The following is a 23918-nucleotide window of genomic DNA, read 5'->3' as shown; positions in this document are numbered from 1 at the left end:
TTCTCTCTGGTTAAGAAGGCAGTGACAGATGAGAAAGAGCACCATACCCCAGAGGGGATTAAGGGGGGATTCTGCAATTGATTTCTCGCACCATCCTGTCTGTAATGTCACTCATTCTCTTCCTTTTAGAGTTGTAATTAAATCCCTGACTTGAGTTCTGTTCTCTTTTCTGATTTGAAGTTGGAATCAATGGGAGCAAAGTGTCCAAAGATTGGAGCTGTTCAGTAAATCATTTCCAACAATGCTTCCAGCCCTGTGCCTCTGAGGATCGGAGGGAATCCTCTTCCTCTAGCTCTGTACTCTACATGCTGCTGCTGTTGGTGGTGGGGTGTCAGAAGAGATATTATCTCTCCAATTGTTAGCTAGCTAGCTGCCATCCTCTTCCCTGCTCTTTTTGCTCACTACCCTTAGTCCTGCAGTGTTGCAAGATCTCCCATGGGCCATTTCCATTTCCCCCAATTTATGTAGTGCTGTTGTTTAGTAGTATATTAAAACTACTCTAGAATGCATACAATTTGATACTGTATGCATTCAATTGATATCTGATATGCAGTGGCATCCTAATATCCAAGCCCCCTTGAGTTTGATGCATAATTGTGGATGTCAAAGTGGATGTTTATGTTTAATGGTTTGATCTTGTATAATGTATTATATGGATAGGTCTGCCATGTACAGTATAGTTTAACGTCGTTTCCCCTCATTAGGTTTAGCCTCGGTTACGTATTGTGTTGTTGCATGAAACAACGTGGGAGCTTCAGCTCAGACTTCACCCTCAATCTTTCTCTCTCCAGACTGAAGTCATCCATCAGAAATGATCACCTCCTGTTTGGTGATAGGTCAAGTGAAATATTAACAAGGATATGTCCAATACACCCTATCAATTACAGAATGCTATATTAATAAATCAATGTGATGGATCTGACAGCTGAAAGACAAATCCTTCATTACAGTGCATTGGCATTTCACATATTGAGTTTATATGTTGGAGACTGTATATTGGAGTATATTGGCATATCAGAGGCCGTATATTGGAGTTTATTGTGGGATTGTTTTAGCTACAGTTCAGTCGCCAGTGTTTCATGCATAGGCCTATTAATCCAGACCATTTGCTTTGGTTTTTGTTAAAATGCCTGATTAAACATGCAGGAGATCATACACAGATTGAGTGGAATATAAAGCCATAATTGTCATGTTACAGTTTGCTTTAGTAAACCTTCTGGAATGTATTGTAGACTGTCACTCAAACCTTATAACACATTTTCAAATGAATCAGCTGTTGTTGAGAAGAGTTGGTTGAAATGACTATTATATATTTCAGGGCTATGATCAGATGAGACTAATCCGTCTTTGGTTTGTAAATGCCCAGTCATTTGAACACATTGAGGCTGGCTTTAGTAGTCTATTGGCGTAATCTATTGGTGTGGTATTAAATAAGATTGATCAGAGTTCTTCTCTGTTTGACAGCTAAAATGAGGTAGAAATTGAGGCTTTGTCATGCATTCAGGGTTTGTAATTAAAACAATTAAATAAAACATGTTTTGTCACATTCTGGTCCTTTAATTTAAAAGAGTTATGGTAATGTCTTTGCCATTGTGGATAAAAAAGCCACCAGATAAGACACCACTGATCACTGACTTTATAATCACATTAGGAACGCCGAGACCCACGTTAGGAATCACGTCAGGAACAATGATGATGACCATAGTCGTATTTTTTTGCCAGTCATTGTTATGTAAATGTGTGGCTTCAAATACCATTGTTTGCGCTCTGTCCCAAATGACATTCTATTTCATATATAGTGCACTACTTTTGATCAGAGTTCTATGGTGCCTGGTCGAAAGTAGTGCACTAAATAGGGAATAACTTGCCATTTAGAATGCAAACCAAATCTTACTTTTCACATCTAGAGAGAAATCGAGTGCTTGGATAAAGTTCTTTCTGAATTTTAGTCAAAATTGAATTATTGACAGCCTTGTTCTGTTCAGTGTTCCGTATAGTACTCTATATACCCTAATTCATGTTAAGTTCGAATGAATACAAGATTTTAAAAATCACTGACACCATTCAAACCAATGAGGGTTCAGAACTTTAAAGCCAATTATCTCAGTAATCTTTTTGCAGATAGAACCTTATAGTCCCAAGCTCTCGAAATCATGACTCCAAAGACAAACATAAAACATTAAAATAATTGTAATACTGTAGTACTATACGACTCATATTACTCATCTGTATAACACTTGTTCCTGTCCTCAATATAAAGACTTGAGTGCATTTTTAGATTTAAGGACCTTGTGATATGCTACATTTTTTAAAAGCTGGATCAATTCAGCAACAAGACAATCCATACTGTTGAAAGATTTTCTTTCTTTCCTCTGAAAATTCATCAGAACTTTCAACAACAAAATCTATTTAGTTGGTGAATGTCTAATAAGGCCTGATTGATTCAGCAGTATTGTGAGGATTAGGAGTGACGACACCTCATGTTTATAACATGAGGCTGAAAATATAACCGGTTAGCTAGGAACAAGGCTTTAATTAAATTAACTTTCAGTGGGATTCTGAGGTTTTCTTTCTTCTCCATTTCCCACCCCTTGGCTTTTGACAGTCAATTTTGCAATGTTCCCTCAACTTCTCCGAAAAATATGTCGCAGTTAACCAGAAATGTAGCATTTCACTCAGTTTTCATCTGCTATGTTTCATGAATAAACATTAGATGATTAAATTCTCAAGTATATGCTAAACTAATCATGGAAGTTATTAATGCATGCAAGGTGAAATGGTCTTTATCCTGCACCTCTTTCTCCCCACAAAGTTGTCAGTATCAAGCTTGCATGCCAAAATTCATTTACAGGTGTCAGTGAACAATGACATTTGACAGTGGCAAAGCTGTAAAGGGCAGTTGGTCAAAAAATAAATAAATATGTTTCATCAATATTACTCAGAAACAATGATTATTGTGTAAAAATTGACTACAAAGTGTAAATAGGAATATTTTGGTCAGTCTTCGAAAAACTGAGATTTGCAAGTTTTATGGAAGCAGTTAGGTTCCTGGATCCATTGTACAGTTGAGGGTTGGGTTGGGATTTCGATCATGCCCGCTAACACGGGATGGTGACACAGAGAAACAGCTGCACTGATTGCACTCTATCAAATCATACGGCAGAATCTGCAGACTGTGAGACAGACCTGCCCACATTGTGCAGCGCCTCGGACATGTTTACATAAGACAACACATCGCCAATGTTAAGTTGAAGGAACACTTGGCCCCTAAGCCCTTTATCGAGTGGCCACTTTCTGATGTCTTTGATACTGTAGTGATCACTCGAGTCTGCCAATGACGATGCGCACTTACATCCCAACTGCCACTTGTTGATATTTTATTTTATTAGGCTCTATTTTAATCCTCATTTGGACTAATCTTTGAACACTCAGTGTATATACAAAAGTAAATAAGAAAAAACTCAACTATAATAATGATAACTACTCTGACAGTTTGAAAAGAGAGATTGGTTCAGTCATCTACCATGGTCATGTTTTTATATTTTGTTTTATTTAACCTTTTATCTAAGTAGGCAAGTCAGTTAAGAACAAATTCTCATTTACAATGACAGTCTACCCCAGCCAAACCCTAACCCAGACGACGCTGGGCCAATTGTGCGCCGCCCTACGGGACTCCCAATCACGGCCGGTTGTGATGCAGCCTGGAATCGAACCAGGGTCTGTAGTGACACCTCTAGCACTGAGATGCAGTGCCTTAGACCGTTGCACCACTCGGGAGCAAAGGAACTGTACAACAACACAATCTTAAGTGGTCTTAAAGTATTGCTTGACGGTACTATATTTATTGAAAGATTTCTGATTTGCTCAAACTCTACATTTGTTTTGTATTGATCTGAATCAAACATGTGTTTGGGCCATTTCTCGTCTCTGCCAGGGTAAGATATAGTGTACAAAACAGGTAAGACTGAGTGTACAAAACATTAGGAACACCTGCTCTTTCCATGACATAGACTGACCAGGCGAAATCTATGATCCCTTATTCATGTTACCTTGTGACCACTACAGCTAACAATTGTCGCAATGTCTCTTATTTTCGCACTCTATGCCATAGAAGAGACAGCAGTGTTGTATTTCAGTTAAAATGGTCTTATCCAGTAAACACCTAACTGAACTTAAGGAAGGGTGTTGTCCCCCTCCTTTTTTAGGGAACCCTTTTTGAAGATGAAACCAAGAACACTACCACTATAAGATGAAACCCTGAAACCAAGAACACTACCACTATAGTACACTACCGGTCAAAAGCTTTAGAACTCCTACTCATTCCAGGGGTTTTATTTATTTATACTATTTCTCTACATTGTAGAATAATAGCGAAGACATCACAACTATGAAATACACATATGGAATCATGTAGCAACCAAAAAAGTGTTAAAATATATTTGAGATTTTTCAAATAGCCACCCGTTGCCTTGATGACATCTTTGCACACTCTTGGCATTCTCTCAACCAGCTTCATGAGGTAGTAACCTGGAATGCATCTCAATTAACAGCTGTGCCTTCTTAAAAGTTCATTTATGGAATTTATTTCCTTCTTAATGTGTTTGAGCCAATCAGTTGTGATGTGACAAGGTAAGGGGGGTATACAGAAGATAGCCCTATTTGGTAAAGACCAAGTCCATATTATGGCAAGAACAGCTCAAATAAGCAAAGCAAAACGACACTCCATCATTACTTTAAGACATGGTCAGTCAATCTGGAAAATGTCAAGAACTTTTAAAGTTTCTTCCAAGTGCAGTCACAAAAACCATCAAGCGCTATGATGAAAATGGCTCTCATGAGGACCTCCACAGGAAAGGAAGACCCAGAGTTACCTCTGCGGCAGAGGATAAGTTCATTAGAGTTACCAGCCTCAGAAATTGCAGCCCAAATAAATGCTTCACAGAGTTCAAGTAACAGACACATCTCAACATCAGCTGTTCATAAGAGACTGTGTGAATCAGGCCGTCATGGTCAAATTGCTGCAAAGGACACCAATGAGAAGAAAAGATTGCTTTGGCCAAGAACCACAAGCAATGGACATTAGACCGGTGGAAATTTGTCCTTTGGTCTGTGGAGTCCAAATTGGAGATGTTTGGCTCCAACCGTCGTGACTTTGTGAGACATGGTGTGGGTGAACGGATGATCTCTGCATGTGTTTTTTCCACCATAAAGCATGGTGGAGGTGGTGTTATGGTGTGGGGGTGCTTTGCTGGTGACACTGTCAGTGATTTATTTAGAATTCAAGACACACTTAACCAGCATGGCCTCCACAGCATAATGCAGCGATACCCCAACCCATCTGGTTTGCGCTTAGTGGGACTACCATTTATTTTTCAACAAGACAATGACCCAAAACACACCTCCAGGCTGTGTAAGGGATATTTGACCATGAAGGAGAGTGATGGAGTGCTGCATCAGATGACCTGGCCTCCATAATCCCCCGACCTCAACCAAATTGAGATGGTTTGGGATGAGGCGGACCGCAGAGTGAAGGAAAACAGCCAAAAACTGGTCAGCATATGTGGGAACTCCTTCAAGACTGTTGGAAAAGCATTCCAGGTGAAGCTGGTTGAGAGAATACCAAGAGTGTGCAAAGCTGTCATCAAGGCAAAGGGTGGCTATTTGAAGAATCTCAAATGTAAAATGTACTTTGATTTGTTTAACACTTTCTTGGTTGCTACATGTTATTTCATAGTTTTTAGTCCTTCACTATTATTCTACAATGTAGAAAATAGTAAAAATAAAGAAAAATGAGTAGGTGTTTAAAACTTTTGACCGGTAGTGTAGACGTTTACCAGTCTCCTACACCTACATTCTACCCTACTTCCAGAGGGATTCTGGCACAGCTCATTTGATTGAACTGTTGATGCAGCCCTCTCTCTTTCTGTGAGGACTTGAGAGGTGAAAATGATTGGGGGCTAACTAAGCATGGGTGGGTTATGAAGGCTTTAGACACAGATCACTTTAAGTGACAAGAATTAGGTGGCTCAACTGCAGACAGGCCTCTGGTGGAAGCATTTATATTTTATATTTTCTACCAGGATGTTTGCACAGAGGTAGTGTCAATAATTGACAGTCTGTCTCAGTCAATCAGCGTACACGAGCGCTAACAGCCTCTGGACTCAACAGCACCTCCGTAACTAACTGGGCTCTCCAGATCTATGGTTAAAATTACATTGAGCCAATCTCTCACAGAGCAGGTTAATTAATGGGTTGGTTGAGTGTGGACACATCCGCCATGTAATTGCTTTTCATAGAGGGGAAATGGAGCTACGCTACTTTTTATAGCTGTTACTCACATTTTTTTTTACCGGTTACAGTCCATCTAAAATGCTTTTCAAAGTCTTGTCATGACCATGCATTTTATGTCAATCGTTAGGTTCTACAGTAAAGCTTGTGTCTGAAAATACTAACACCATTTAATTTACAGAAGAGTTACTGCGTTAATCAGTTAGGCGACAAAACTCTAGATGTCCTTTACTCTACACACAGAAACGAATACAAGACCCTCGCTTTGGCAAATTAGAGCATAACTGTAGTTTACCTGGTATATTTATGTTTAACAATAGATGGCAGTATTGACTCAAGACAGGGGTTTGCTTTCGCTAGCCGTAGCCGTTTCTATCTCTGCCTATATAACCGTGATTTGAGAAAGCTTCAGGTAGCTTATGCCAGGTGCATTAGAGAATGTTATTCTAAGTTACAATTAAATACTAAACCGTACTTACGTTTCATGAGTCATCAATCTAAGGAGCCTCTAAGGATAACGACAATAACTCTATCCTCCTGCTTCCTACTTAGAATTCAAACCTCAAACAGGAAGTACCAGTGACACGCTCAATGCAGAAGGGGTCCGATGAAGCGGATGCTAAGCTACTGGACTGTTTCGCACAGACTGGAATGTGTTCCGGGGGTTCATCCAAAAACGTTGAGGAGTTTACCACATCAGTCACCGACTTTAACACTTGAATCGCTGAAGCGGTCATTTTGACTGGCTTGAGAATGGCGCTAGAGGGAATAGTGGTCGTTTTATGGGCTCCTGACCAACTGTGCTATTTTATTTATTTTTTACTCTGATCTTAACTTTTTTTTGTACATAATGTTTCTGGACATCAGAACAGCGATCACTAACCTCAATTTGGATGAAGACTTATTGAAAGACATTGATTATCCCAGACTGGGCCCAAATCCCCAGACGGGATAGACAATAGAGGCCGGCGTGATGGATAACTGACGAGACTATGTCAGAGATTGGGATAAATCGCCTCTACCCTCCGTTCTATTGACGATTGTGCAATCACTGGATAATAAACTGGATGAGCTAGGTTGAGACTATCCTATTAACCTGATCTGAAAAACTGTAATATCGTATGGTTCTCAGAGTCGTGGCTGAACAAGGACATGGTAAATATAAATCTAGCAGTTTTTTGATATACATTGGTAGAACAGAACCTATGTAAGAATTATGTTAATTGACTACAGCTTAGTATTCATTAACATGGAGGGGGGCCCTCGTGTGTGTGTGTGTGTGTGTGTGCTTAGTCCCCTCCTGTACTCCCTGTTCACCAACGACTGCGTGGCTGCGCATGACTCCAACACCATCATCAACTTTGCTGACGAAATGATGGTGGTAGGACTGATCACCAATGAGGATGAGGCTGATCGTGAATTACAGGAAATGGAGGGGCAAGCACAACCCGATCCACATCGATGGGACTGTAGTGGACAGGGTCGAGAGCTTCAAGTTCCTCAGTGTCCACATCACTAACGAATTAACATTGTCCACACTGTTGTGGAGAGGGCACGACAGCGCCTCTTACCCCTTAGGACACTGAAAAGATATTGGCATGGGCCTTCAGATCCTCAAAAGTTCTACAGCTGCACTATTGAGAGCATCTTGACCGGCTGCATCACAGCTTGGTATGGCAACTGCAAGGCACCCAACCGCAAGGTGCTACAGAGGCTGGTGAAGAAGGCCCAAAAAATTGTCTGTCTCCAGCCACCCAAGCAATAGACTGTTCTCTCTGCTCCCACACTGCAATCGGTACCATTGGACCAAGTCTGGAACCAACAGGACCATGAACAGCTTCTACCCCAAGCCATAAGGCTGCTTAACAGGAATGCTAAATAGCTAATCAAATGGCTACCCGGACTTCCTGCATTGACCCTTTTTTAAAACTAACTATCTTGCACTGACTATGCATACACACTGAACTCTACCCACACAGTCACACACACACTGACAGACCTACACACACACACACATTACATACACCCATACAGACATAACAAGCATTTCGCTACACTCGCATTAACGTCTGCTAACCATGTGTATGTGACAAATCCAATTTGATTTGATGTGCATACTGACAACTCACACTTTCACACTCACTTTCACCACATACGCTACTGCAGTTCAGTTTATTATCTACCCTGTTGCCTAGTGACTTATTCCTACCTAAAGCGTATGTACATAGCTACCTCAATTACCTCGTACCTCTGCACATCGACTCGGTACTGGTGTTCCCTGTATAGAGCCATGTTATTTTTACTCTTTATGGTAATTCACTGTGTATTTATTCATCGTGTCACTATCTATTTTTTTATTTAACTCTCCGTTGTTGGAAAAGGACCCGTAAAGGAAGCATTTCAATGTTAGTGTACACCTGTTGTTTATGAAGCATGTGTCAAATAAAATGTTTTGTTTTTGTTGTTTTTCAACTTATTTTAGTATTCCTATATGAGAAGAGTATTTTTCTCTGCTCATATAGGAATAGCAAAGGCCTCGTTCACTAATTTTGTCTTATTATTATTTTTGATTTTGATTTATCCGGCGTTGCAGCACCCTCAGCACCCCTACTCCCCACAGGTATGGTTGCACCAGAAGCAGGAGAACTCCAGTGGAGACACCAGTTCTTTGAAGCAGTGGATCTGGTGCAATCAGAAGTGGAGAGAAGATTTGACGAGGAAGGGCTAGGGATATCAGCAAGAGAGAACCATCATTGGCCCAGAAAAAGGAAGCACAACTCAACTGGATGCACAGACCTTTGACTCCCTTCACCTCCCCGCTAGCGTTCTCGTCGTGCCTGAACGTTCGAGCTCGGTCCGACCCAAGCCCAGTGAGCTGATGCCCAGGCGCAGTCCGACATCACAGAAAGGAAATGAACCCGAAAAAAAAGCCTTATTTCTGGAAAACATTGATGTAAAGTGGTGGCAACGGAGTGAGGAGATGAGGAAACAGCCACTGGGCCTAGAAATTAAAGAACAAAGGTAGCCTTGAATAATTAAATCATAAATAAATAACTAGATTTATTTGATTTGGAAAACATTTGGATCCGTTATGGGTCTGCTTTCGATAGTTTACAAGGTCCAGCAAGGCACATTAAGAGGGCAGTCATGGGGTGTATTTTGTTAGGATGTATCGACGTTAACAAATTCCGTTGGAATATGAGCTTCTCCTGATTCTGAGATGCACTGCCTGTCGTGGTCTTGTGGATCATCATTCTCCCGAGTGTACGCCAGCCTATTCATATCGCAATTTGAAACATTTCAATCATCAGAAAAAATGTGTGTTCTCATGGCCACACATTTCTCTGGCCGAGCCATTAATGGAATCCTGGCGTCACTAATGTCTGCAGCTGCTGCGGCTGAGAGCAAGCCATAGTAGGTTAAAAGGTGCACACACACAGCACAGCAAGCCCGAAACCAACACAACCTGACTCAATTCACAGAATTTGAGCTGGCCCGGTTTGTGCTGAAAATGAGAACTATAGTTTGCAATAGTCTCCCACTTATATTTTCTATTGGTTTACATTTAAAAGGGATGTAAGGAACATGGCACTCTCTCGCCCTCGGCTCGCAGGCCTGCTCCGGCCCATGTCAAACACGTAGGCTTAATAGCCCACTAGTAAGCAATACAGGGCGCTACCCCGCCAGTGAGTGCCTTTCTCCGCAGTGGCTCGCATAGCTGTCCATGGTCCCGAAACCATTTTATTTTTGTGCTCTGTTCTTTAGGCACAATCTTGTGTTTACTAATTTAGTTACCCCTCTCGTGTTCTCTCTCACTATCGCTCTCATACAGGAACCTGTTGTAATTACGCAGTACAAAGAAATGTGCACGCTGTTCACAACTGGCTTTTTTTGCAGAAAGCCATGAGCTGGGCTGCACTGATACTGTTACCGAGTCTTGTGCTTAGGCTAGGCTACTCATCACATTAGGAATAGCATTTTAATATTAGTCTGCATAGATGCATGCAATGCTTTATGATATAGGATCATTCTGGTGGTCTGCCCAGGGGTGTTAGTGAGCATGCTTGTGCCTCTGTTGCTTCTCTTTACTCCCTAGAGTTTAAGTGGGGTTTTAGAGAACAGAACAGTCAAGAGTGTAGACACCTTCGTCAGCGCAAGTCCTCTCTTCTTAACTCAGTTCAGCCACACTCCTCTCCTCTCCTTCAACAGCCTTGTGGTTGGATTAGCCTGACACCTTAGACTGACACTCGCGGCTTTCAAATGAAGAGGATTCCTGCTGAAATCCAAGAGAGGGTGCTCACCATGTAAAGCTTACACTCACACAGCCTAACAGTATTCTTCCTCGCCCTCTACCTAGCTCAACCCCTGTAAAAAATCCATGAGAAAGTCCCCGGTGATCTTCAGCGTGTGACAATAAAAGTGTATGGTTTAAAGGACTTTGGGTCCAGAGGCAGCTGTGAAATAGTAATGTGTAACTGAGTGAGGAAGGGAGGCAACCAGGAGAGTGGTAGAGGGTGGAGTGCTCTGGTGTCTGGATAAACAGGTAGCCTACTTCTGCTGCTGTCCAGTTCCTTTCATTGCTTGGGAGGCTTATTGCTGGAAGGAGAGACACAAACTGTCAAACATATCAGGGGTATGAGAGAGGCAGCAGTCCTAGTATGATTCCTTTTTCTTTTTACAGCATTTGGCTGTTTAGTAGATTACCTATCTTGGCATGCAGGTTGACATTTATTGTCACGTGTCTTGTTCTGGAGGCAAAACTGAGCGATTCCCCCCTTAGGCCAGCTGCAATGTCAAAATTGTATTGTAAAAATGTGCTTTTTGGTCATAATTTAAGTATGGGGTTAGCGGTGTAGTTAGGGTTAGGTTAAAGATCTGATTTTATAGCTTTGTGCTAGTGACCACTGCAGAGCTACCTCCCGAACAAGATTCATGGGGGAAAATGCGAACCTCCTTTTGGCATATCCCCGTCCTGAGTCATCACACTACAAGCTCAGTCCTCTGCACTCCGCAGCGTTCCAAAAGCAAAGTGAACAGAACTGACTGAAGCCGACATGCAGAGTTATGATTGCCATGTCGTGGTAGATCTCAGAGACATAGTTGATTTAAATATTCATGCTAAACAAGGTCACCTGGGTCATTGGCATTGTTTCCCTTGTCCCTGATCACAGCATCAGTGCCACGGCGACACCGCAAACGTCCCTACATACAGATAACCACCGTGGCATTTACCTGCACTGCCTGCCTTCACATCCATCCAGAATCCAGGCAGGCAGGCTGCTCTCTGCTCAGTCAGGGGGAAAGCATCAGCCTGCTGCCCGCCCTCCACCCAGTGACTGGCGGCAGATAGGAGGAAAGCGAGGAGCATTTTAAGAGGCAGCGTAAAAATGTACAGACGTAATGAGGAAATAAGTGACTTATTGGTGGCCCACTCATTGCCTTCATTAAGCCTAGTACTGTATTTACGAACATCTATCATGAGGTGGGAGAGAGACGAGCAGGCAGCCTAGAGTGAGACTAGGGGTGCTTTATGGAGCGTGCATTGTCACCTTGTTCCAATTATCTGTTACCTTTGACTACGTTAAGTGTGTAGGCATTAAGAAGAGGACCGGGTTCATAATTAGCCGTTTGCAGTGGAAAATTGATGTGTACTCTCAGCCAAATCAAAGCATCTATTGGGGGTCACCTGGCCTTTTTTTAGCCGTCAACGCTTCCTGTTGAATTAGCCCATTAGACCAGATGAAGGACACTCACTTTCTTCTCCATTTTCTGTCCTTCATCTGGTCTAATGGGCTAATTATACAGTATATAACGCCCTGGCAATAAAGTGTATGCATGGAGCAGTCATTTCCTATTGAGAGTAGGACAAGCACAGACATCAGTAACATGGAAATGAACAATCTGTCAGGAATCAATTTAACAAAGGATGTGTCAGCATTGGCCCCACTGCCTGACAGGTTTGGGAGTAATTCATTTATTCTACAGGTTGTATCCCCCTTCCCCTTCCAATCTACCTCCTGTAGCAGAAATAACATCATTGGATCTTCTTCTGCTTGTGAAACAATGTCCAACTTGTCACTTAATGATCTGGGAAAGATTACAGGGATTCAGAAAGTATTCTCACCCCTTGACTTGTTCTACATTTAGTTGTGTTACAGCCTGAATTTAAAATGGATCGAATTGAGATTTTTTTTGTCACTGGCTTAAGTAAAGGACACCACGCTGCTTGCTTAGCAAGCACCACTTCCTCCCGATTTGGCCCATGCCTTGCTAGCACACGTGACCACCCTCCTGAAGTGTCTTACCAGTCGGAGCCATGCAGAAAGCTAGCTATTCGCTGGCGCAAGTGCGGACAGTTCAGGCTGAGGATCCCCATGTGCTACACCTATACACAATACCCCATAATGTGAAAGTGGAATAATGTTTTGTGGATTTTTTACACATGAATTAAAAATGAAAAGCTGTATTGTCTTGAGTCAATAAGTATTGTTTATGGCAAGTGTAAATAAGGAGTAAACCTTTGCGGAACAAGTCACATAATCAGTTGCATGGAGTCACTCTGTGTGCAATAATAGTGTTTAACATGATTTTTGAAAGACTACCTCATCTCTGCACCCCACACATACAATTTTAAACACAGATTCAACCAAAAACACCAGCATTTTCAAATGCTTCACAAAGAAGGGCACCTATTGGTAGCTGAAAAAAAACGAATCAGACATAGAATATCCTTTTGAGCATGGTGAAGTTATTAATTACGCTTTGGATGGTGTACTATATCAATAAATCAGATCACTAAAAAGATAGTTGTCCATCCTAACTCAGCTGCTGGAGAGGAAGGAAACCACTCAGGGATTTCACCATGAGGCCAATGTTCTTAAACAGTTACACAGTTTAATGGCTGTGATAGGAGAAAACTAAGGATGGATCAAGAACATTGTAGTTAGTCTACAATACTAACTTAATTGACAGAGTGATAATATTCCAAAACATGCATCTTATTTGTGACAAGACACTAAAGTATTACTACAAAAAATGTGGCAAAACAACTAACTTGTCCCAAATACAAAGCGTTATCTATGGCGCAAATCCAATGCAACACAGTACTTACTGAGTATCTCTGAATATATGTTCAAGCATAGTGGTGGCCGCATCATGTTATGGGTATGCTTGTAATCGATAAGGACTGAATAGTTATTCTGGATAAAAAAATATCTAATTGAGCTAAGCACAGGCAAAATCCCAGAGGAAAACCTGGTTCAGGATGCTTTCCAACAGACACTGGGAAATGAATATACCTTTCAGCAGGAAAATAACCTAAAACACAAGGCAAATCTTAACTGGATTTTCTTACCAAGAAGACAGTGAATGTTCCTGAATGGCCGAGTTACAGTTTTGACTTAATGTCCTTGAAGCTGGTGTTTAAGTCAAGATTCATCACTATTATTTATTTGACCTTTTATTTAACTAGGCAAGTCAGTTAAGAACTTAAGAACAAATTATTTTCAATGACGGCCTTGGAACAGTGGGTTAACTGCCTTGTTCAGGGGCAAAACAACAGATTTTTACCTTGTCAGCTCAGGGATTCGATCTTGCAACCTTTTGGTTACAAGTCCAACACTCTGACCACTAGGCTACCTGGGTTACCAACATATTCAAATAATGATTGACATTTTAATTAAAAACCTTATTTTGATGAATGTATTCATACTATTTCATCCTTACACGAGATATAGTCCCAACACAGATTGGTTGCTACGCAAGCCAGCTGGTTGTTAGTTCTATCGGTTCGGTTGCCAGAGACACAACCCAGTCGTTAATTATTTTTGTTATGTAGCTATGGACGTGACCCAGTCGTTCATTCTAAGTGTTCTAAGTGCACAATTTCGCCTTTCATAGAAAATGTGCTCCCTCGCCGGGACAATGTTGTTCAGAGGAGTTAGCCAACCACACAGCCTACACAATCACTTCAAACTGAAGCTGGAAAGAATGCAAACAATCTGCATTTTGTTTTGTTGTTACGGATTTCTATTGACATTTCTTTTTCCCCCACTTTTCTGTTGTTTTACTGGGGCGTATATCAGCCATAATAGTGCAGATCGATTGTAGATTCCATCTATGTAATTGTCTGCGTCATTTCCAATCACCCACATGTTTAACTGTTGCCTTATTTACTCTTACTGGAATTCATTCATTTCTTTGTCAGAACAGCAACTTACAAATATGTATTTTCCACTTCATAAAAAAGCAGTTGGTGCTCAAGGCCCTTCTGGCTACAGACAATAACTATAGAATTGGCTTGGCAAACTGTGTGCGTCAAATCGTAAGAATGTTGGGTAAGAAGACATAACACAATTCTATCTTCAAAAGTCCAGGGTCATTTCTGAAAGTTTCAATCCCTAGAAGACCTTGTGTATTGAGTCCTGTACTCAGATGTTTTGCTGTGTTTACACTGTATTACACACTACATCCTACAGTATGTGTGCATTCATTCATGTATCTATTAGACACAACAACATTCATGGGAGGTGGTGGTGGAAAGTGGGGCCGGACGATTCGATTTCAGTGGACAGAATTGGATTTGATGGAGGGGCATAATAGCTTTCATGGGCTTTTACAGCTCTGAATAGCTTAGCTGTATCGTCCTTGATGGGATTGAGGGATGAGCCCAGCGATTCTGGGATGAAGCCCAGCGATGGCATCCTGTTCCTCCTTATTGTTCTGGGCCCAGGAGTGATGTAGAGGGCTCTCCCTGAACTGGAGGCTTCATATGAAGAGTCCAGGACTGCATCCAAAATGACACCCTATTTCCTTTATAGCCCATAGGTCTCTGGTCAAAAGTTGTGCACTATAAAGGGAATACAGTAGGGTGCCATTTGGGATTCATCCCAGCTCTTATCTTGAACTATAATCCCATCTCGTATTGTTGAGCCTGTTTGTTAGATCAATGTTTCCTCTCTCTCTGTTAAATTGATGAGGTAATCTAACGCACAATGGCAAGCAAACCTGTTCCAGCTGCTTGCCAAACTGACTTGAAAGAATAACCTGGTATGAATTGTGTGCTCACGTAGGGACATATTGGGCATCTGCACAAAGACATTGTGTGCACAAAGAGGAGAGGGCTTGCGGTAGAGATAAGATGCATTCAGGCTCAACGGTCACAGTGCTGGTAATCAGTCCTCGCCCAATGCCTTCGTTTGGTGGTCTATTCTGATTTCATTCATCCACAAATTACCCTGAAGAGACTGATTTCGACTAATGTGGAAGAGAATTGCTTGAATTGTTCTCCATGTATTCTTATTTATTGTTCCTGACTTTGTTTACGTATGATGAATGAGAAATGTGAACATTGTCTGTGGGGAAATTACAGATTTTCAATATGGACATGGGCAGAGTAGTGAATCCAAAGTATGTGAAAGGTGCCTCAGAATGTGAAAGGTCTGTTTTTAGTATAGACCAGTGACACCTCTTTGGGACTAATTATTTTCCAGGCATGTAATTTTCATTCTATGGCACGTCTTAGTAGAGTAGTTAAAATGACTTAATTTTTAGTTCAAAATGTTAGTTAAAGCTACACTGCGTAGCTATGTGTGTACAGGTGCTTTTTTTTCTAGATTTGAAAACAATTTCCCAGAATCTCATAGATGACTCTCTCATAGATGATGGAGTACAGTGGTCGTCAATCTTTTCTGAGTCGAGATCACTTTGAGTCAAAATGCCAATCGATATCTAAATCTCTGATTTTTTTTTAACATGACTTAAAAAATGTACGCCTATGCAACATTATCCTATTAAAACTATACTGTAGCAATGAAGTTTGTGCAGTAAGCTATAGGCCAAATACATTATCACTGCATATTGGCTTTGCTTGAACTGCCCTGGCAATGCATGGTTGTTCTTTTCAGACCAACATTTTCTATCTAGGCTACATGATCACATCGGTAATAGATCAGTTGTTGTATTGCTTGTGACGCACATCTGAGTGGCCATACATTTTTAAATAATGAGTTATTTTTGTATTTTACTGGGCTGATGGTGCATGCATCTGATGGTCAATCTCAGCAGAGGGAGAGAGCAGCAGACTGTGGGTCCCCCTCTCAACGTCCCTCCCCTCTCCCTTTCCTGCGCTCACACTGACCAAAAAGGTACATTGTCTTCCAACTGATGTAGAAACTCGAGTCGCACCGCATTATTTTTGTCTCATGCACAAATGAATGTTGTTGCTCCAATGACCAAAGAAAGTGAAATGTTCCTCGACGTAAAAAAACAAGCTGCTAATAATAACGGCATGCCTAATTGATACACTTCCTACTCATTCATTGCCGCTGCGGTGCTGGTTGTACCACGAGTGGAAGTAGGGAGAACGCACATTTTATGGCTTATATAAGTGTTGAATAAAAAGTGTTGACAGTGCTGAGTAATTTTTTTTACATGAACTCCCTCATAAAAACAACAGCTCTTTGCTGTATTTGTTGAATATCTAGTCATGGTTTTAAAAGTTTAGAAATCTCACAGTATCGACTTTGCTGTAGCTTTCTTTTACACCTACAGACACGGTAATCTGAACCATCTGATTGGTCAGTAGTAGGTCTATAGTACACTTGATTTGCTCTCTGGGCCTAAAATGGTTCAAAATGGGAACACTTTGCCTTCCCGGCGTGCAGGGCAGCTGTGCACCTACCGCCGACAGCGGGAGACAAATATAAAAAGTAGGAACGCAAAGTTTTATTGTCGGGTTTTTACCAGAAATGTTTGGCAACAGATTATGAATGCCTTGTAGTTCGGCCAGTTGGTGACCACTGACCTGGGTAAATCCAGTACATCAGCATCCGCTCTGAGGCTGGTGGAGATTCGGGACTGAAAGTGGATGCGATAGATCAGCTATGGAACAGCTATGGAAACAGTTTTAAAAAATAAGATTCATCATTTACATTTTGCAATGTCTTGAACAGGTGAAAACGTGATACACTGGGTATAATTATCTTTTAAAATTTATTTTTATGTTGGAGACATGCAATAACATTATAGCTATAATGTCTCTTAAAATATTAGATCACACTCTGACGTTAGCTAGCAAGCTAACTTAGTCAATTTGATAGCTATCAAACGTGGAAAAAGCAGTGCAAAACAATGCATTTTGACTCTCATAGCTCTGCATTTACAGAACATAACTTTGTCATTAGCATGCATCGGTAATCCTTTGTTCTTCTGACAATACTACTGTACTGGGTATTGCCCAACATTCTCGAGAACTATGGTAGCCCTTAGCTAGCTATCTATCTACTTGCAAGCTAATAAACTAGTTTTTTTTTTTCAAATAGTCATTTATGATAATGACAAGTGGCGGTAAATGTTTATCAAACCAAAGGAAATTGGTATTAATATGATGTAGCCTAATCATAGACAACACATTCAATCGTGACCACTTCCTAACAGTGTTGTTCGTGTGTTTTGTCTGAAGGATTCCAGCTTTGAAGAGTCTAGCTAGAGGAGGGGGCACAGGCAAGGCTTCAGAAAGAATTGCAGAGGAAGACCTTGAGGGCTGCTAAGATGACTGCACAGACTGCTAAATTCTTCAATCTAGACTCCTGCACTTTACAACACACGACTCCTGCCATTTCACCACTGCACTATTCTATTTATTTATTACCACGTCTGTTTACATAAGTTTTACACTTTCCAAGACGACACTGTACTTTATTCTTCAGATGCCATCTACTAGGCATCTATTGGCATATGCAACTACTTTGTAAGTTGTTTTCTTAGTGATTTTTGTCATGGTTAGGGTGATATCAGTTCAGTACTTTCTCCTAATTGTTTCCTCACACTGTGCTTTTGTTATTGAAGTTACAGCTACTACCTTGTATTCTTGCTTATCTCCCTAATACACTTTTATTTGACCTGATCTGTCTGATCGGACCGACTTGTTATTTTTTTACAGTATCTACAACAGGGTAGTCCATCCACCTTCCTGCATACCTACCCTCTTGTAGGAAACATTCAGGATCGTAGATATCCAGGAAGAAAGTACAGTTTTGTAAATTAATCTAAAACAATTCCAAAAGTACAACAATGATGCCGAAATGCTAGATAAAGAATGCACAAATATTTTTTTGTTGTGCACACAAACTTCCCTTATTTTTATATGATTTATAGGTTTGGTTGTAAGTCCCTCTCTTTCAACATTTCACAGTACTCTGTAGGTTTATACAATTCTAGAGAGCCACCAAATCTGACAACAATAGAGATAGCTCAGGTCCTTCCCCTCTCAAAGGTTTGCTAACCGCATCCTGTGTTGCGTGGAAAGGTGTCCTCAAAGTTGTAGCAGCTCAGCCGTTGTTGGTGGCACTTCAGGGAGACTTCTTATGCGGACTTCTTAAATAGCTGAAAGACAGAATACTCATAAAATATTATGTTTATTGAATGTAATTAGTATTAGTGCAGACCTGAAGCATTGACATCTGTTGAAAATGATAACAGGACATTTTTTTCATTTGACATATACAAATCTTTTTCACAACCTCGAGGACGACTAACACTTAGAGTGGCTTGCGAAAGTATTCACCCCCTTGGCATTTTTCCTATTTTGTTGCTTTACAACCTGTAATTAAAATAGATGTTGGGGGGATTTGTATCATTTCATTTACACACCATGCCTACCACTTTGAAGATGCAAAATATTTTTTATTGTGAAACAAGAAAAAAATACAAAAAACAGAACTTGAGCATGCATAACTGTCCATCCCCCCAAAGTCAATACTTTGTTGAGCCACCTTTCGCAGCAATTACAGCTGCAAGTCTCTTAGGGTACGTCTCTATAAGCTTGGCACATATAATTGCCAAGCCCATTCTTCAAAGCAAAACTGCTCCAGCTCCTTCAAGTTGGATGGGTTCCGCTGGTGTACAGCAATCTTTAAGTCATACCACAGATTCTCAATTGGATTGAGGTCAGGGCTTTGACTAGGCCATTCCAAGACATTTAAATGTTCCCCTTCCCCTTAAAACACTCAAGTATTGCTTTAACAGTATGCTTAGGATCATTGTCCTGCTGGAAGGTGAACCTCCATCCCAGTCTCAAATCTCTGGAAGACTGAAACAGGTTTCCCTCAAGAATTTCCCTGTATTTATTTAGTGCATCCATCAATCATTCGATTCTGACCAGTTTCTCAGCCCCTGCCGATGGAAAAACATCCCCACAGCATGATGGTGGCAGCATCATGGGATGGTACCAGAGTACCTTCTTCCATATGTTTGGGGAGTCTCCCACATGCCTTTTGGTGAACACCAAACGTGTTTGCTTATTGTTTTCTTTTAGCAATGGCTTTTTTCTGGCTACTCTTCCGTAAATCCCAGCTCTATGGAGTGTACGGCTTAAAGTTGTCCTATGGACAGATACTCCAATCTCCACTGTGGAACTTTGCAGCTCCTTCATGGTTATCTTTGGTCTCTTTGCTGCCTCTCTGATTAATGCCCTCCTTGTCTGGTCTGTGTGTTTTGGTGGGCGGCCCTCTCTTGGCAGGTTTGTTGTGGTGCCATATTCTTTCCATTTTTCAATAATGGATTTAATGGTGCTCAGTAGGATGTTCAAAGTTTCTGATATTTCTTTATAACCCAACCGTTATCTGTTCTTCTCCACAACTTTGTCCCTGACCTGTTTGGAGAGCTTGCCACTTGCTTAGTGGTGTTGCAGATCTTATTTAGGGGCTTCGTAGAAAAGGGGATGAATGCACACACCACTTTTCTGTTTTTTATTTTTTGAACCAAATTTTTTTCATCTCACTTCACCAATTTGGACTATTTTGTGTATCTCCATTACATGAAATCCAAATCCATTTAAACTACATTTAAATAGGAAAAACCCCAAGGGGATGAATGCTTTTGCTAGGCACTGTAGATCTTGTTGCCCTCCGCATTCTCAAAGTAACAAGTTCAAACAGGTGCCATAAATACAGGTAACAAGTGGAGGACAGAGGAGCCTCTTAAAGAAGAAGTTACAGGTCTGTGAGAGCCAGAAATCTGGCTTGTTTGTAGGTGACCAAATACTTATTTTCCACCATAATTTGCAAATAAATTCATAAAAAATCCTACAATGTGATTTTCTGGATTTTTTTTCTCATTTTGTCTGTCATAGTTGAAGTGTACCTATGATGGAAATTACAGGCCTCTCTCATCTTTTTAAGTGGGAGAACTTGCACAATTGGTGGCGGACTAAATACTTTTTTGCCCCACTGTATGCCTATTATTGGAAGATGTACACTTTATTAATAGATCAATTCTTGGCCAGCTAGGGGAAATACAATGATACATTTTTACTTCTGCTCCAATACTTGACAATGGTGGGGTTGGAAACACACAACGCTTGGTAGGTATTGATATCGATTGATCCCTTTCATAACTGAAATAGAAGCAATATTTTTGTTCATATATATTTTCTAACTAGAGCTTTTTTGCCATAACGGCTATTTCGTGCCAGTACAGTAGTGTGAAGAGAAGTAAAGTTCACTAGCTAACTATTCAGACCACAGAGATAAGAAATATAACAAATTAATACATATAGTCATAGTTTATTAAAACTAAATAGCAAAGCAACATTTTATACAAATTTAAATAAACCAATGACGCAGTCTCTAGCTAGCTAGCTGCTAACATGGCTTGAAAACAAGTAATCCATAGTAGCTATAGCACTTTTTTAATTTTGAAAAAATGTATTTAACCTTTATTTGACAAGGCAAGTCAGTTAAGAACATATTCTTATTTACATTGACGGCCTACACCAGTCGAACCCTAACCCGGACGACGCTCGGCCAATTGTGTGCTTCCCCATGGGACTCCCAATCACGGCGGGTTGTGATACAGCCTGGGATCAAACCAGGGTCTGTAGTGACACCTCTAGCTCTGAAATGCAGTGCCTTAGACCGTTTCGCCACTCAGGAGCCCACTTGCATACATATTTACAACTAAATAGCAAAAGCAACATATTACTTTATATCTAGAAATATTTATTAGCTGGCTAGCTATGTCTTTTCAGCAGAACAGTCTCTTGGTTGGTTTTCAATCCCTTAGCTAGTTTTGTTAAATGTGAAGACTGTATATTATCAAATCAATTCTCTATGTGTAATTTAATTACGTGATTAAACAAATCATGTAACTTTAATTAACTAGGAAGTTGGGGCACCACAGGAAAATGTTTAACGAGTCTTTATTTCCCGAGTTAATTCATTAATTTCCTGAATTCCTATATTTTCATATCTTATCAAAAGAGTCGCTCATTAAGGAATTTTACCTCATCAGTCTCATTACTGAAGGTTGCAAACCCTTGGGTGTCTGCATGAAACATAGCATAGAATAATGAATTAGCAATATACAAATAGTCTTAATTATTTATTTACTAAGTAACCTGATCCTTCAGATCGTCACAGGAGAGTCATGACATGAGCTAGCTAACTAGCAAGCCCTCTACAGTTTGTGAGCACAAATCCGAGGTTCACTCTCATCTTGACCCGGGCTCTATTGTTCTCCCTTTTAAGTTTCTTTGGGTTATATGGAGGAGATGCTGGGACATGTTGTTTGCTCCCCGCATCTGCCATATCTCTTCGCTAGCGAAGTGTGGATATGCATCCCATTTTTCTTCCATTTCTGGGAGATTCTAAATGGAATAATACTCTCGTCCTTTCTTCTCATTTCCTTCTCAAAACCCGTCGGTGGGTTTTGCCTTTCTCATCCTTTTGGCTTTCTCATCCAATGGGTCTTGAGAAGGAGACGAGGAGAGATGATGCTAGTAGTATGCAATTGAGATCTTCTCAGTCTGACCCAATGAGCTTGTGGCGGAAACTTGTCATTCATTGTGCGCAGTACTAAATCTGTCAGGAAAATCCAAACCAACAGCCAAATCAAATACAGGGGTTTTCAGGTAGGCTGCAGGCGCTAAATTGTTACTGTTGAATCACAACTAGCAACTTACAGCTTTTGGACATAGAAAAAGTTACATAATGCAGCTTTAAAATCTTCATAACATCTATCAGCGCTTTTTCCTGGGTTTTGTTTGGAATGTCAGTCATTGTCACCCAGAAGAACACTGCTTTGTATTTCTCTTTAGGAATTTAGGCTGGGTATCTGCTGTATCTGTAAAGCACTTTGTGACAACTGCTGTGCTGATGTAAAAAGGACTTTATAAAATACATGTAATTGATTGATTGAATTAACTAGTCTCTCTCTTTGCAGGAGCCACAGGTGACATCCTGCCAGACTCCCTGCCATCAGTCCCAGGTACCCTGCCTCACTTCCTGAAGGAACCAGAAGATTCCTACATAATCAAAAGCAACCCAATCAAGCTGCTGTGTCGGGCTGTGCCTGCCTTGCAGATCTTCTTCAAGTGCAATGGAGAATGGGTGCACCAGAATGAACATGTGTCCCGGGAGTACATGGATCAGAACACTGGTAAGAAGCCATAGAGATCCTATAATCCAAGGGTGTTCAAATCCTACAACGGATGTTTGGGGTTGTGTAGAATTGCGCCGGAGGGGATGGCTGACATTTTACATGATCCTAACCAACTGTGCTATTATTATTATTATTATTTTTGCATTGTTTGTAACTTATTTTTTTACTTATTTTGTACATAATGTTGCTGCTACCATCTCTTATGCCCGAAAATAACTTCTGGACATCAGAACAGCGATTACTCAACTCAAACTGGAAGAATATTTTTTCATAAATGAGTCTGACGCGAAGGATATACTGGTTTCTCGGGAACGGCCCAAATCACCGTCATTTGCGTGAAGAAAAGAAGGAGAAAAAGGGGGCGGAGGTCAGGCTGCCTTCTGAGAATATGTTGGTGAGTGAGTAAACCTCAACTACCATCCATTCTATTGGCCAAGGTGCAATCAGTGGAAAATAAAATGGATGACCTATGATCAAGATTATACTACCAAAGGGACATTTAAAAACTGTAATATCCTATGTATCTGAACGACAACACGGATAATATAGAGCTGGCTGTATTTTCCATGCACCGGCAGGGCAGAGAAGCTACGCCTGGTAAGTAGTGCTTGCCTGAGGTAGAGAACCTTATGATAAGCTGTAGACCACACTATTTACCAAGACAGTTCTCATCCATATTATTCGTGGCTGTCTATTTACCACTACAAACCGATGCTGGTACTAATGGCATTGAGGAGTATATTACCTCAGTCATCGGCTTCATCAGTAAGTGCATCGACGACGTCATCCCCACAGTGACCGTACATACAAATCCCAACCAGAAGTCATGGATTGTCCAGCCTTTTGTCCACTAATCTCCACGGATGGTTGTCGGCATGGTTGGTATACTCTGCAAAAACACATTCACGTTTGTGTACACAATTATTTTATTTTTTTATTTAAACTTTATTTAATCAATTTTATCACACAGTATGCCTACACGTTGATAGGCTATATAAATTTGTTTTAAGAAAATGCACTGAAACCGAAATACCATTTGTTTTGGTGATCCTCTCAGCTCCGGCTAATTTTCAAGACCTCAAATGGTTACGGTGGAACCCTGGAACAGGTAGCACCGTAGAAAGAAGCTGGCTTGATGAAAATTATGTCCATTTCATTAGTTCTCTTTGGTCGCAATGTCTTTTTTTTTT

At 40.7% G+C, this 23918-nt stretch overlaps 1 protein-coding gene across 2 annotated transcripts in view; it reads left to right on the top strand.

Moving 5' to 3' along the window:
• unc5db (unc-5 netrin receptor Db) overlaps positions 1-23918 on the top strand; it is a 229237-nt gene that overhangs the window by 132023 nt on the left and 73296 nt on the right. For both annotated transcript variants that reach the window (XM_029638243.2, XM_029638246.2), the window contains exon 2: positions 22510-22725. In XM_029638243.2, coding sequence (XP_029494103.1) covers positions 22510-22725 — 216 coding nt within the window. The remainder of the gene's footprint in view (positions 1-22509; positions 22726-23918) is intronic.

The sequence above is a fragment of the Oncorhynchus nerka genome, linkage group LG27 (genome assembly GCF_034236695.1).
Source record: "Oncorhynchus nerka isolate Pitt River linkage group LG27, Oner_Uvic_2.0, whole genome shotgun sequence".
NCBI classification, from domain to species: Eukaryota; Metazoa; Chordata; class Actinopteri; order Salmoniformes; family Salmonidae; genus Oncorhynchus; species Oncorhynchus nerka.
The sequence above is the reverse complement of the archived record's forward strand: the minus strand, read 5'-3'. Positions and strand labels throughout refer to the sequence as shown.